Source organism: Acomys minous, assembly GCF_964271855.1.
Source record: "Acomys minous genome assembly, chromosome: 3".
NCBI classification, from domain to species: Eukaryota; Metazoa; Chordata; class Mammalia; order Rodentia; family Muridae; genus Acomys; species Acomys minous.
Genome location: NC_140485.1, coordinates 70488367 through 70503692, shown reverse-complemented (window position 1 = coordinate 70503692; position 15326 = coordinate 70488367). Strand labels below are relative to the sequence as shown.

The 15326-nt window shown below is 48.2% G+C and overlaps 2 protein-coding genes across 2 annotated transcripts in view; both read left to right on the top strand.

Moving 5' to 3' along the window:
• SYS1 (SYS1 golgi trafficking protein) overlaps nucleotides 1-10645 on the top strand; it is a 25767-nt gene extending 15122 nt beyond the window's left edge. The window contains exon 4 of the mRNA XM_084777364.1: nucleotides 10507-10645. Within this exon, the coding sequence (XP_084633490.1) occupies nucleotides 10507-10513 (7 nt within the window). The 3' untranslated portion in view covers nucleotides 10514-10645. The remainder of the gene's footprint in view (nucleotides 1-10506) is intronic.
• DBNDD2 (dysbindin domain containing 2) lies at nucleotides 8645-15326 on the top strand. Its single transcript, XM_084777362.1, is given in 7 exon segments — nucleotides 8645-8847; nucleotides 8850-8886; nucleotides 8888-8953; nucleotides 8955-8968; nucleotides 10507-10653; nucleotides 10831-10968; nucleotides 12026-15326. Coding segments are annotated over 7 exon segments (741 nt in total). The 5' UTR covers nucleotides 8645-8708; the 3' UTR covers nucleotides 12226-15326.

Sequence of the window (15326 nt, the reverse complement as noted above, 5' to 3'; positions counted from 1 at the left end):
GGTTTTGTTTTATAATAATAACATTTAAACATAGTTTTTTTTTTTTTGAGACAGGGTTTCTCCTTGTAGCCTTAACTGTTAAATGATACTGTTTTCTGTAAGCATCACACTTTATTTATTCATTTATTTTGATTTTTTGAGACAGGGTCCCTTGGCTGTCCTGGACTTGATTTGTGGACCAGGCTGGCCTTGAACTCACAGTCATCCGCCTGCCTCTGCCTCTCCAGCGCTGGGATTAAAGGCGTGCGCCACCACACCCAGCAGCATCACAGTTTATTTATCCCTCATCTACTAAAGAACATCTTTTGTGACTTCAGGTTTGGGTAGTTACGAACAAAGCTGCTGTAAGCATCTGTGCTCAGGGGTTTCTGCAGACACGTGTTTTCCGCTCTTTTGGATAAATACCAGAGACTGCAATTGCTGTTTGTCTGCTTAGTCCTGTAACATAGTGCCAAACCGTTGTCCTACATGGCTGTAACTAAGACACCCTTTCCAATTTTTGTGTTGTTTTGTTTTTTAACTTAGGGTCTTGCTATATAGCCCAGCCTGGCCTGGAACTCACTATATTGTGTAGACTGATCTCAAACATCAATCCACTGTTGTCAACTCCTTTCTGCTTCCCCACCTTCTGAAGTTAGAGCCACCTGGACAGTTCATCCCCCAGGAGACCAGATTGTTCCATAACAGTGGTTCATGAGCAGTTTTCTATATTCCATCTTGTTTCCAATTTACATTGGAAAAATGCTTTCCTGGGGGAGAGACCCAGGTGGTAAGCCTTGAATAATAAATACAGGGAAACTCTTTTAAAATAGATAGTGTAAAAACATACAATTTACCATCTTAATTATTTTTGTTCCTTGAAGGTTTCATCACATACACAGTGTATCTTGGGCATAGCTTCTCCCATCCCCTCCCCCTGCATTCTGTCCCTAACACATCTCCCTCCCAATCTAAACATCCTCTCTGCTGCTGTAACACACCGAGTCCAATAGTGCTGCCTGTGTGCTCATGGGTACAAAGGCATCTACTAGGGCCTGGACCACCCCCCCCCACCCCCAGCCCGCCACCAGTGACCACTCTGGGCTGACTGAAAACAGCACCCATGGGCTTGTATTTTTCCTTGCTTAGTCCCCAGTTGATGAGGGGTTTGGAAAAGATCAGGAGATGTAGAGGAGGTATGTAACTGCGGATGGGCTTTGAGGTCACACCAGGCCTAGTGACTCTCTGTTGCTGCCTGTGGATCAGGTTGTAAAGTGCTCAGCTACTGCTCCAGTGCCATGCCTGACTGCTTCCCACCAGGACGATAATGGACTAACCCCTTGAAACTGTAAGCAAGTAATTGTGACCCCAATTAACTGTTTTCTTTTATAAGTGTTGCCTTGGTCATGGTATCTGATACCACCCTGGGATCCATGCACCACAGGAGTGGTGTGGTTTGTCTTTTCAAGGTTTTTGTTTTTTAAGATATATTAGTATGCATTCAGTGTTTTGCCTGCAGTACACCTGCAGGACAGAAGAGGGTGCTGGATCTCACTATAGATGGTTGTGATCCACCACATGGTTGCTAGGAATTTAACTCAGGACCTCTGGAGGAGCAGTCAGTGCCCTTAACTGCTGAGGCATCTCTCCAGCCCCCTGTTCACGTTTTTTGAAGTTAAAATATAATTACATCTTTTCTGCCCTCCTGTGCCCTCTCCCACTTTGCTCCCTTTCAAACTCATGGCCTCTTTTTGAAGTCTTGTTACATACTAAGTATATATACAAGAGCATACAACTTGCCAGTATGAGCTCAAGGCTGACCAGTTGCTGTTGGATAAACAGCTCAGGAGGCTCGTCCCTAGGGAAGACCATTTCTCTCATGTCAGCATTGGTCAATTCTTTGAGTATGAGTGGAGCTTCCCGAGATTGTGCCCTTTCCATGTGAGCATGCCTACTAGAGTTGTGCTGAAGCATCATGGGTAAGGCTTCCTGTCATTTCTGGGAGACACAGTCTCACAGCAGAGGTCCTGGTGCTTTGGCTCTTACAGTCTCCCCCCACCCCCACCCCACCTCGACCCTTCCTGGATGTGCTCCTCGTCTTGGGCGCAGGAGTTGTGGATCGTAGGGAACTACTTCCCATTGTCCTGAGCAGCATAATGCCCACGCGCAGTCAGGACCTTTGCTCTGAACAGGCTAACACATCTGGCAGTTCTGGGAGGTGAGAGAAGCTTTCTTAGACCAAGGAAGAATTGTAAGAAATTTCAACTTTTTTGAACCTATAATAATATCATATTTTAAAAAATGATTTTAGAGCTGGCAAGATGGCTTTGGGATAGAGACGCTTGCTACAAAGCTTGATAACCTAAGTTCGGTTCCTGGAGCCCAATGGTAGAAAGAGAAAAACAATTCCTAGAGTTTGTCCTCTGACCCCCATATGTATACTGTGGCAAGATGTCAGTAACTAAGTAAGTAAGTAAATAAACATATATTTAAAGAGATTTTTTTTGTTTTGTTTTGTTTTGTTTTCTGTTTTTGTTTTTTGTCTGGTTTTTTTTTTTTTAAAGAGATTTTTAAACAGTGAAAAAGGCCCCTGAACTCTAAAATCTATTGGCAGGTACAGGTTGAAAAACTTGAGTTACAAACTGATTCAGAACAGAGCTCAAGGGCAGAGTCCACATTGGGGTAGGATGGCACACACCTGTAATTCCAAAACTTAAGGGGGAGTGCAGGGGTCGGGGGAGCAGAGATGTGACATGACTTTGGCAAACTGTCCAATTTTGTATGGTTTCATTTTTTGAGACAGGGTTTCTCTGTGTAGCCCTGGCTGTCCTGGACTCACTTTGTAGACCAGGCTGGCCTCGAACTCACAGCGATCTGCCTGCCTCCACCTCCCAAGTGCTGGGATTAAAGGTATGCGCCACCACTGCCGGCTTCGCTGTCCAATTTTAAGTGATTACTGTGATGCTATACAGTATTTATTATAAAGGCACTGTAGAACACTTTCAGTTAGAGATAATCTTTTCAATACATTTAATCCAGATCTTATAGAAATTAACTGACAATGAGTCTTACGAAAACCTAAAACATATAAAACACATAAAGAAGCACAGGAAGCTGGTGCGGTGGCGCACACCTTCAGTTTCCGCACTTGGGAGGCAGGGGCAGCCGGTCTACATGAGTTCAAGGCCAGTCTGGTCTACAAAGCAAGTTTCCAGACAGCCAGGGCTACTCAGAGAAACCCTGTTTCAAAAACAAAGAAACAGCATAGGAACAATTCTGTAGTTCTTAGTGACTCTGAATTAAATCCTGAAAGAGAGTCAAAGCCTTTAGAATCCTGACATACTCGTCAAGACGGGCTCAGTCAAGAGGCCCAAGGAAGGGGGTGCATTACTTATTAGTAATAATTTATTTTTAAAATGTTCAACAGGCAATTTTTGAAATTTTACTGTATGCTTAAGATATACAAGGCCAGAGAGATGACTCAGAGGTTAAGAGCACTAGCTGTTCTTCCAAAGGTCCTGAGTTCAATTCCCAGCAACCACATGGTGGCTCATAACCATCTATAATGTGATTTGTTACCTTCTTCTGGCATCTAGGCATACATGCAGGCAGAATACTGTATGAAAAATAAATCTTTTTTAAAAAAGATATATAATCTGATGTTATAGGATCAAATAGCAACATAGTGATAGTGAGGGGCAGGCTAGATGCCTCAGTCTATAAAGAGCCTGCTGTGCAAGTAGGAGGCCCTGAGCTGGGATCCACAGTGCATGGGAAAGGCAGCTGGCTGCAGGGAAGGGGCTGCCACGAGTGGATTCCTGGGGCTCACTGGATATTCAGGCTAGCCAGTGTATGAGATCCAGATCCAGAGAGAGACCTTTATCAAAAACTAAGGTGAGTAAGTGGTAGAGGAAGACACCCGAGGGTGACCTCAGGACACTCATGTGCACACCAGCAAGCACAGCTGCACAGACCCTTTCTCTCTCTCTCTCTCTCTCTCTCTCTCTCTCTCTCTCTCTCTCTCTCTCTCTCTCTCTCTCACACACACACACACACACACACACACACACACATAGCAATAGTGAAGCAATCCAGTCATCTATTTCAACCTTTTAACAGTTTAACATTGTAGCGGGTCATGGTGGTGCACACTTTTAATCCCAGCGCAGAGGCAGGCGATTTCTGTGAGTTTGAGGCCAGCCTCGTCTATAAAGTGAATCCAGGACAGCCAGTGCTACACAGAGAAACCCTATCTTGAAACAAAACAAAACAAAAACCACTGACTCCATTAGCTTGTTATATAGAGCTTTAAAGATTTATTTATTTATTTATTTATTTATTATATATACAGTACTCTGCCTGTATGTACACCTGCAGGCCAGAAGAGAGCATCAGATCACATTATAGATGGCTGTCAGCTAGGAATTGAACTCAGAACCTCTAGAGGAGCAGTTACTGCTCTTAACCTCTGAGCCATCTCTCCAGCCTTAGCCCTAAATATTTTTGTTTGTTTGTTTTTTTGTTTTATTTTTGCTTTTTAAGACAAAGTTTCTCTGTGTAACCCTGGCTGTCCTGGAACTAACTGTAGACCAGGCTAGCCTCCAATTCAGAGATCCTACCTCTGCTTCCAAGTGGTGGGATTAAACGCCTGCACCAACACATCCAGCCCACAGTTGTTTTTTTTTGGTTTTGTTTTTGTTTTTGGTTTTTTCGAGACAGGGTTTCTCTGTGTAGCCTGGGCTGTCCTGGACTCACTTTGTAGACCAGGCTGGCCTCGAACTCACAGCGATCCGCCCGCCTCTGCCTCCCAAGTGCTGGGATTAAAGGCGTGCGCCACCACGCCCGGCTCAGCCCACAGTTTTTACTCTAGACATGCAACTGTCTTTCTTTTCTTCCTTCCTTCTTTCTTTCTTCCTTCCCACAGCCTTTCTCTTTCTTTCTGATCCTTCTGCCTCTACCTCCAAGGGTTGAGATTATAGACACGGGCTAGCAGGCCCAGCTTTTACAGAGCCTTAGGCATTATGGGCAGGCCCTCTACCTCCTGGGCGAACTGTCTTCAGGTTCACCGGTGTCTCTGCGGCTGTGCTGCAGTCATTGATGAGCTGTCAAAGGTGTTCTTCAGGTCTCTAGTGTTGCATGTGAGGGCTGACAGTTTCCTGCTCTCTGTAAAATTCTGCTCATTTCATGTCGTCTCCATGAGAGCGTTTCGTGTCTCGTGGTTTTCTTAAACTCCGTTGACAGCTGCAGCAGCATCTTAGAGCTGGCCTTCCTGATCACTTTGACTCTTGACAAAAGGTCCTGACTGGCTCGTTTGTTTGTTTGGTTTGGCTTTTTTTAGTTTTTCAAGACAGGGTTTCTGTATAGCCCTGGCTGTCCTGGGACTTGCTCTGTACATCAGACTGGCCTCGAACTCAGAGATCCGCCTGCCGCTGCCTCCTGAGTGCTGTGGGCACCATCACCACCCAGCCTCTGACTTTGACACTTGACCAAGAGTTTGTGTGTGTGTGGTGTGGTTTTGATCAATCTATGGACATAGATTGGTAGACACTACATACAGTGTTATTTATGTCTAGAAATTGTTGTCTGGTAAGAAGCCTTAGGTACAGGCAGGACTAGCTGTCTCCCCTCACTGTTCCGCCATCTGGATTCCCACAGTGGGCCTTTAACAGTTCAGTAAATAGTCTAGCTAGCTAGTCCTCTCATTCTTCTTATGTTCATGCATAGAGAGTTCACATTCCCCCTCAGAAGAAAACCAGCGCCTACATACATTCTGTGGCTTCTTGGAGGCTCCTGTCCTGTGGAATACACATTAGTTAGTTTTGCATTGCAACCTCGATTCTCTGAAGGTTGACAAAAGCTCTGAAGACTGTCCAACAAGTTTAGAAATTGCTATTAGTGTGATGGTGCCCTTCCCAGCTGTCCACATCCCAGCTGGAAGCCAGGAATATCAAGCCATCTACTCTTCACTGTTCTTTTCAACTCTCTTGGCCATTCCATCCCTTGCCATCCTGGGTCATTCTTTTGGATGAGGCAGTTCCATTGTAGCTCACTGAATTGATTTCAGCTTGGATGCTCCCCTCACCTAGGCAGTTCAGGCAAGTATCTGGCAGTAAGAAGGGACAGACACTCCTGGTCTTTCATCATCTTTGACTGTAAATAACCTACGCATCCATTGATTATGCACAGGCAGTTACAGGTTGAACTCCTGTTCCTTTGCACTGCTGTACTTGACTGGTCTTGTTTTTAAAGTCTATGGAGTCCTTTTTCCAGAGATGAGTTTGAAAATGGGACAGGGGTGGGAGATGGTGACCTTGGGAGCTGAGCTTCAGCCACTGCGCTCCAGACTTGGCCTCACCTTTTTGTGGTAGAACAGGAGACCAAGTATCTACTCTGTCCATTAATGAGAAATAAGACTCAAACTTATTAAAATAAAAGTTCTTGAAAAACGAAAATTACAACAGGATAAAAGGGCCCGCTAGGAGCTGTGGTAGGAGCTCTCTCAGGAGGAGGCCCAGGGTCCAGCTCCAGCCCTGTCACTGAGTAGCTGTTGGACCTCAGTTCCTCTCTCTGTAGCTTTGTTTCTGTACCTGGTTTTTCTTTTTTTCTTTCTTTTTCTTTTCTTTTGTTTTTGTTTTTCGAGACAGGGTTTCTCTGTGTAGCCTTGGCTGTCCTGGACTGGCTTTGTAGACCAGGCTGGCCTTGAACTTCACAGTGATCCACCTGCCTCTGCCTCCCAAATGCTGGGATTAAAAGCATGTGCCACCACGCCCGGCTCCTGTTTCTGTGTCTGTAAAGTGGACATAAGAGCATTTAGCCTGGAGGTGCTGGTAACTCCCATACAAGTGCTAACAACTGGGGCTCTCAAGTTCATGGTAGAGTACAGTTCCTTCCCTTTCTAAGAACTCATCCCAACCAAGAGAGCTAGGGTGGCCAAAGTCCTATACTAAGCATTTTGTGTGAACTATAAGAGGGAGGTTTAATTATTCCTAGTTAATAAATAGTCAGGGCCAAGGATCAGAGAATTGTTTGCCTAGCTCACCGGAAGCTGCAGATACTGCAGTCAGGTCCCTTCACTCATTGCCTCTACCGACTCCTTCCACTCCCCTGAACCAGTGAGAAAGCTGCCTGCTGTACTTACCTCACAGGGTTGTTCCCAAATCCAGGCACACAGAAGAGTCAGTGCCTTAGGTGTTGCTGTGTAGTACTATCCCTCGGCAGGGGAAGCCCACGTGCTGCATGCCTCTCATACCCATCCCTGGGCCCACGCCCTCCCCCTCTCCTGCTTTTCTTTTTCTTTTTTTCCAAGACAATGTTTGTGTATCCCTGGCTGCCCTAGAGTAGCTCTGTAGACCAGGCTGGCCTCGAGCTCACAGTGATCCTGCCTGCCTCTGCCTCCCAAGTGCTGGGATTACAGACCACCATGCCTGGCTCTTCCCTGCTTTTCTTTCTTTCTTTTTAGTTTTTTATTTTTATTTTTATTTTTTATTTTTTTGGTTGTTTGAGACAGGGTTTCTCTGTGTATCCCTGGCTGTCCTAGACAAGCTTTGTAGACCAGGCTGGCCTCGAACTCACAGCAGTCCACTTGCCTCTGCTTCTGAGCGCTGGGATTAAAGGCTGAGCCAACACGCTCAGTATCTTCCCTGCTTTTCAAGACCACTTAGACGCTGAGCGTGGTGGCACACTAGGGAGGTAAAGGCAGGAGGATCTCTGAGTCCTCTGAATTTGAAGCTACCCTGGTCTACAGAGCAAGTTCCAGGACAGCAGGACTACACACAGAAACCTTGTCCAAAAAAGAACGGAAGACATACCAGAGCCTAGAGTTTATTCTAACAAAGGAGATTAAAACATAAGACTTGTGCTCTGAACTGACCAAGCTAACTGCTGTGTGGAGAATATAGGTAGGCAAGAGAGGGCACAGGAAAACCTGATGGGGGCTACTACAGTGGGAACCTGAGCCAGAGTGGTGGAAACATAGGAGTGGTGGATTGGAAAGATACTTAGAGAACAAATGGAGGTGTATTTTAATGTGGACCTCCAAGGAGAGGGAGATGCTAAGAATGGCTTCCTGGTACCTTGACCCCAACACTGATTTCTAATGGGACACACACACGGACACACACACACACACACACACACACACACACACACACACGGAAAAAGAAATGGAGTTTTGATCCAGGGTACTGCTATGCTGAACATTGCTACAACTGGTTGAGCCAGGAGGTGCTGAAAAGGGGGCAGTTTCCGTCTGGTCCGCCCACTCACGCCATGCCGGACGCCTGGCATCTCTGTTAGCACCTCGAGGTGTTGGCTCACTGCCGGCGTGTAGGGTGCGGCGCAGGCTCATCCCCTCCAGCCTCAGTGCGCTGACCCGTAGGGCTGCGGCTCGGTGTAGTCCTGTGCCCAGCTGAGGGAATCCAAGATCTAGGGGTCGTCGTGCGCAATGCACCTGTCACATTGAGCGGCAGCCGACCCTTGCTCCCCCTTCCCGCACCTTCGGGTGAAGTGCGCGCATAAGCGTGGCCAGGATGTTCGAGGTGCGGAGAGGCGGGCAGCGGGCGCGTGCCCGTGGGCGCTGCGTGGGCGCTGCTCTTGAGTCGGAGCGCATCAAGTGTGCGTGGGCCGAAGCCGGCGCGTGAGCCCGCAGCCGCTGTGCGCCGGGCGGGGGTGCCGCAAGTGCTACGCGGTGCGCGCTGGGCGGGCGCCCGCGGCCTCCGGATCCAAGAGGGATGCATGCGGGAACTTTTCGCCCGCCCCATAAGTCCGGGTCCCAGCGTTCTGAGGGGCTGCCCCCCGCCGCCAGCCCCGAGTGCCCGCCCCGCCCCCACTTCCGCCTCCCGCCTCTTCCTCGTTCCCAGCTCCCTGGGCCGCCGGTCCCCAGGGAGCCCCGCAGGCAGAGCCCCACCCGGCCGGCGCTGCTCGCTCCCACGCCCCCGCCGCTGCCTGTCGGGAGCGCACCCAGCGAGCCAGCGGGGCGCGGGAGCTGCAGGTAGGGGGGTGGTGCGGATTGGGTTCAGGTGCGGCGGACCAGGACCCCGTTGCACGGGAACGCGGGGCGCCCTTCTCTACCCGCCCCCATTTTCGCCCACGCGTCGGTCCCCTTTTAGGGAATTCTTTGCCTCTTGCCTCCTCCGGCACGGGTGGGGCCAGGGCAGAGGGCGTTCTCCATTTCCCTGGCTCCTGCCTGGGTGTTAGCCTCCTGTCTCCAAATCTCCACTCGTCCCAGCACCTATGGTCGCGTAAACAACTACCAAGCTCCAGGTCTGGGCTTCTTGGCCCCTGGTAGGCAATCCCTTCAACCTGGTAAGACCACAGCACCAGGGGGAGGGAAGAGGAGAGAGGTGTCCGGGTGGCCCCGGGTCAGCGGCAGCTCCCTCGCTAGCTCGCCTCCCCTCCCCGCAGCTTCACCGACCGCCCCTGGGGCCCTGGGTATTTTTAGCGTTGTGACCTGGGCGGCAGCTCTAAGAGCCTTTCTCTGGAGTCCGCGTCAGCGTCTCCCTTCTCCTTGGCCAGCCGGCAGCCACATCAGCTCCCAGCACTTCCTTGGCTCTTCCTGGCTCATTAGTTTGAGATCCCTCTTGAGCTACCCCAGTGCCTGAGGATCTGGCCAAGAGCTGGGATACAGTGTCAGGATGAGGTTTATGGAGGTTGACAATTTGGTCCTCACTCTACAGAGTCCCCTGCTCCTGTGATGGGTTCAGAACAGTATACCGGGATTGGGAATGAATGCATAGGGCTGGCAGCAGAGCACCGGTGTTCTGCAAAACTCAGCATTGGTCATCCAGAGGCCTGGTGTAAACTGTACCCAGGCCCCACCCTTCTAGCTGGTACCTACTAGCAGGGCAGATGAGCCAGACAGATGTGTGAGAGGAGGTGGTCAGTATCCAGACATCTCTCCTTCACCACATCTTGTCACAGTGTTTCAGCTAGGTAGGATAATGTCTTCAGGTGGGAGTCCTGGGGCCAGAAATAGGATTTTCCTAGATGCAGAGGCTAATCAGGAAGTTAGGTCTCTTCCTTCGGAGAAAAGGTTTGGAGGTGGAGGGTCACCATGATATGTGTGTGGAGAAGGGGGGAAGGCATAAGGGAGGAAAGTTGCTATATAGTTTTTTCCTTTGGGTCTTGAAGGGCTGGGAAGAACCAGAGCTGCATCACGCTGAACCTTACCATTTTATCCTCTTCTTCCCTAGCCGCCTGAGGGAGGTGGGCCCATAAAATGGCCAGCCCCTCTTAGTCTCTCAGTTAGGCAGCCGTTGGCAGCCTCCGTCAATGGCAGGCTCTTGCAGTGCCTGGAACTGACGTCCCCATTGTGGGAGCAGGGCCGGCCCTGCCTGTGTGAATCTTGAAATTTGTGGGATGTTTTGTTTCCCAGAAGGGAGAGAGGCTGCAGAGGCCAGAGCTGTCCAGACTGGAGGCAAAGGCTGTGTTGCTGGGATGCTGGCTGCTGCCGGGCTCCTTCAGCGGAGGCCCCCACTGCCTTCTTCCTCATCCCCTCAACTGTACTTGGTATACTGCTTTACCCTCCAGTGGCTGACATGGATCCAAATCCCCGGGCGGCCCTGGAGCGCCAGCAGCTGCGGCTCAGGGAGCGGCAGAAATTCTTCGAGGACATTTTACAGCCAGAGACAGAGTTTGTTTTCCCCCTTTCACATCTGCATCTGGAGTCACAAAGACGTAAGTGTCAAGTGTGGGGAATAGAGCTGGGGTAGATGTCCTCGTGGCTCTCTAATCTTGGGGCCATCTCCCTTCCTGTGTTCGTGGCCCAGGAAATTCTGAAATTTGGGTCTTACAAGTAAGTCTGATGACCGTCTCAGCGTTCACCTGGTTGGCCTGCCCCTCCCTTGTCTCCAGCCCCCATAGGTAGCATCTCGTCCATGGAGGTGAATGTGGACACACTGGAGCAGGTCGAATTTATTGACCTTGCGGATCAGGATGGAGCAGATGTGTTCTTGCCTTGTGAGGATTCTCCACCAACTCCCCACGTGTCTGGTATGCCTCTCTGCTTTGGGGACCTGGGTACCATTGGGCCAGAAATGAGGTTGCAGGTCTGAGCTGGGAAAGAATCCTAGGTAGAAGTTGGAAGTGTGTGTCTCTGTCAAGAAGTAGCTGGCTGTTCTGACTCTCCGGGGAGTTGGGGTTCTAGCAACGGCTAGCTACTTTAGCTTTTAAGTTTGTTTGTGAAATTAACATAATTACTGTAATTAAAGGAATGCAAAAACATAATGACCATGTTAGACGACCTAAGTACTTTTTGTCATAATATTAAATTTTACTGGACAATCTACTGCGTTCTGAATACTGTGCTAGAGGACTTCACATATTCCTCTTGTCGATTTGTCATTTCATAAAGAAGGAAGTTAGGGACTGAGTTCAGAAGCACAGTTTACACAATGTGCTTGCCTGTCGTGTACAAGTCTTGAGTTTGATTCAAACACCGAAAAAAAGGAAAGAAAATCAGACTCAGAGAAGTTCAGTCACACAAGGGAAAAAGTGGAAAAGCTGGTACTCAAAGCCTCGGCCTGGCTCCAAACCCTGTATGCTTAATGTATAAGACACATACTCTTAAAGCTGCTACTGAGAGTCTTAGCTCCTTTTAATCATAGTCCTTAGGAAACAGGCAAGACAGTCATGAGTTTGAAGCCAATTACAGAGCAAGACCGAGCCTGGGGAAAAAACAAGCTGCTCTTATTTCCTGATGGCCTCTCAAATGTTTGATACACATTCTTAGGATTTTACCCCCCCCCCCAAACTTAGAGTGTAGGCACTCCTTTCATAGGAAGAACGGATTCCTTGGTAGGGAAAATGACTTGCGTAAAGCTCTTCAGGAAGAGGGAGGCAGAGCCTGAACTCTTAGATTGACTTCAGGACATAAGCTAGTGTAGAGATGTGGGAGGGGCTGGCGGCCCTCGCTCTGGCTCCTCACTAACTGGGGAAGTGATACTGGACAGTTCCCACCCTTCTCTGTACTTCATTTCTCTTGCCAGATAGAGCTCTAAGTTCTCTAAAGCCCTGTGTACGCCCCTGACCAGCTCTTTTCTCTGGGTAGGAGTGGACAACCATCCAGAGGAGCTGAGCCTGCCGGTACCCACGCCAGACAGGACCACATCCCGGACCTCCTCCTTGTCTTCTGACTCCTCCAACCTGCGAAGTCCAAATCCAAGTGATGGGGGAGCAGACACGCCCTTGGCACAGTCTGATGAGGAGGATGGGGATGAGGGAGGGGCGGAGCCCGGACCCTGCAGCTAGCACTGGGCCCCTTATAGACTGACCAATCTCTTACTCTCCGTGGAAGGAGATCCTACGCCCAGCAGGGCACTCCCGAGAAGACCTGACACTTCACTCACATCAGCACCCAAGGAGGAAAGGATGGTGGCTGGTGTCCCTGAGAGCTAGCCTCCCCTGCTTTACTGCTAACTTTCTCCTGCTGCAACCTTCCCTCCAATGGTTCTCTTCTGAGGTAGGACTTGCTAGTGAGAAGCTGGAAGGCGAGGTAGGATAAGATGCCACTGCTTTTCTAGTGCCCCTCCTGCCCCCAAGTGATCTGTAGTCTTCCAGTGGGGTCTCCTAAGCCAGTGTCTCTGAGCGGGAGTTCTGAGGAGTTCCGCTTGGCACTCTGTGAGGTTGTCCTCCAGCAATCCTGCCTTTTTAAGTCCTTTTTTTGGAACAGGATATGGTATAAATAATAAATAATAGTATGCCACTCATTTCACCTCATTCTTCACACACAGATACCAAACCCACTGTCCTTACTAACCAGTGCCACGTCTCCGTCATTCACTTTCTCCACTTAGTCAAGAAATAGTTAAGGATTTAGTATCATCTCTGCAAGGCACCTGGTATAGAGTTCTGAGGAAGATGAAGTGTTTTCCTGTTTTCACAGAGTTAATTGTCTGTGGTGGAGAAAATCAGGTAAATATAATGCACAGTACAGTAAGTAGCATGGTCAAGGCCTCCTCTCGGGTCAGAAAACAAAGTTGAAGGAAGATTTCTTAGGTGGAGATCTGAAGGGCAGCTAAGAGTAGCCAAACAAGGGAGGGCATCCTATTGAGGAAGAAGTTGCAACTTGTAAACACTAGATGGAAAAACTCAGTGGGTTACATGTTTGTGCCTGTAATCTCAGCCCTTGAGAAGAGGAGGCAGGAGGATGGCTTTGGCTGTATAGCATTATTTGAGGCCAGCTTAGGTTTCATGAGATTCTGTCTCAAAGCTTAAACATAAATTTAAAATAAGAAGAAGGAGGAAGCTGGGCGTGGTGGCCCACGCCTTTAATCCCAGCACTTGGGAGGCAGAGGCAGGCGGATCGCTGTGAGTTCAAGGCCAGCCTGGACTACAAAGTGAGTCCAGGACAGTCAAGGCTACACAGAGAAACCTTGTCTCGAAAAACAAAAAAAAAAAAAAAAAAAAAAAAAAAGGAGGAGGAGGAGAAGAAGAAAGCACTAAGAGACTAGCCTAAAGAAGCTAAAAGGCATTCGGTTTGGCTAAATTGTTGGATTTGAAAATGCACAGGGAGAGGTAAACTTGACTAAGGTCAGATTGTGAAATGCTTTGAAGCCTGTATTAGGTTTCAGTTTGACAGCCAGTAAAAGATCATGACTTAAGATACAAATTTATTTCTTCATACTAAAGAAGCCCAGAATACAGGGCTGTGGGGACGCTCCACCCACTGCTTTCTGGATTGTTTTTCTTAGCCACCCAAGGCACTCGAAGCCAGTTCTTGCCCATACCTCGTGTTTAAGATGGCTGACAAAGCATCAGCCAGCACGGCTTTGGACATGGCAGAAAGCAAGAGAGGAAATTGGGAATGGACAAAGAGGGTGCAGCTGGGGTCTGCTCTCACCTGGCAGCTGTAAGTAGTGGTGTGCAATTCTGCTTCATTGCCTAGAATTTTGTAACAGAAAATGTTTCCTTTTAGACATTTTATATACACCCTGACACAGCATTTTCTAGAAGAGGAAATTCTAGCCTTTGGAAAGACAATAACCCTTTCAAATCACTGAATTGCCAGTGCATCATATTCCAGCACCACCTAGCCTCTCTGATAAGCACCGGCTGTCCCTCTGAACAGGGCTCTCTACCATCCTGAGTGGTCAGGCTTTGTTCCTAAGGAGCAAAAGGAGAGCCATGATTAGCAGCTTACATGGTCAGAGGCCTTGTAAAGAGCTAGGGCTTTTTTTTCTTTTCTTTTTTTTTGAGAATAACGGATTATAAGTGGTTGTGTTGATCCCAAAAATGCCACCGACCCAGATCATCATGGCCTAGTTAATTAAAGCAAGCTTCTTTTATTTATGTACCCAGGCTGTCTATCCCTAAAGGCAGGATTCAAGAGATCAGCATTGCACATGGGGAAGATAAGGTTTTTATAGTTCATGGGTAGGGGGATCTGGTGGACAAAATAGGGGTATAGAGACAGTAAATAACAAAGGTGGTCATAACAAGGTACCATTACAACCTTTGGAAACAAAGGTAGGGTTGCAGGATGGTCATAACACCTTTGAAACAAAGACATGGTTGCTGCTTGGGGAAAGCAGTACAGAACCATTTGTTGTTAAGATGGGGCATAGCCTAATCCTTGAGAAATAGGTTTAGCCATAAACAGGAATGAACCTAGTTTGTATTTAGATGGCTTTCAAGCCTATGATGGAAGTAGGCTGGTTCATCAGTTGGATTTGCTTGTTTAAAAGGTAATTCTGACTACAGTTGAGAGAATATTCTAGAGAAGGTAGGCTCTAGACAGATAAATAATACAGTAATGTATGAAAGGCCAGTAGGCAGTAGCGAGCACTCTACTTGGGGTGGGGCAGGATATAAACAAATTGACATATTTGTTTCACAAATATTACATACTGGTGTTTAACAAATGTAAAATACAAATACACTATTGACAGAAAAAGTCGATTCTGTCACAGAGTTCGGTGTAGTGGAGCCCTAATGAGAACTTGGAACTATGACTAGTGCCACAAAGCAGCCAGCCTATTCCGAGAGGTCACCAGGGAGTCTCCCTTGAGGAAGTGACATTGGAGCTGAGATCTGAATAACAAGTGGGAAGAAGCTCAAGGGAGCAAGGAAGGCTGGGCGGCCCCTTGTGGCATACTGATTACCAGGGGTCAGATGCACGGGAGCCAGATGATTGCATCCACCTAAATAAGAGATGAGAGCCAGAGTAGAAGTGATGGGGTAAGGAAAGGGGAGATGTAGAAGACAGAAGACCTCAGAGGCACACTTGGAAACCTGTTTACTGGGTGAGTTAGGAAGGAAGGGGAGAAAGGCACAGCATTGTTTCTACCTCATGCTTTAAGATGGTTTGCAGGGTTTTGGCTGAAGATTGTAATAAATTTGTTTTAGCTGTA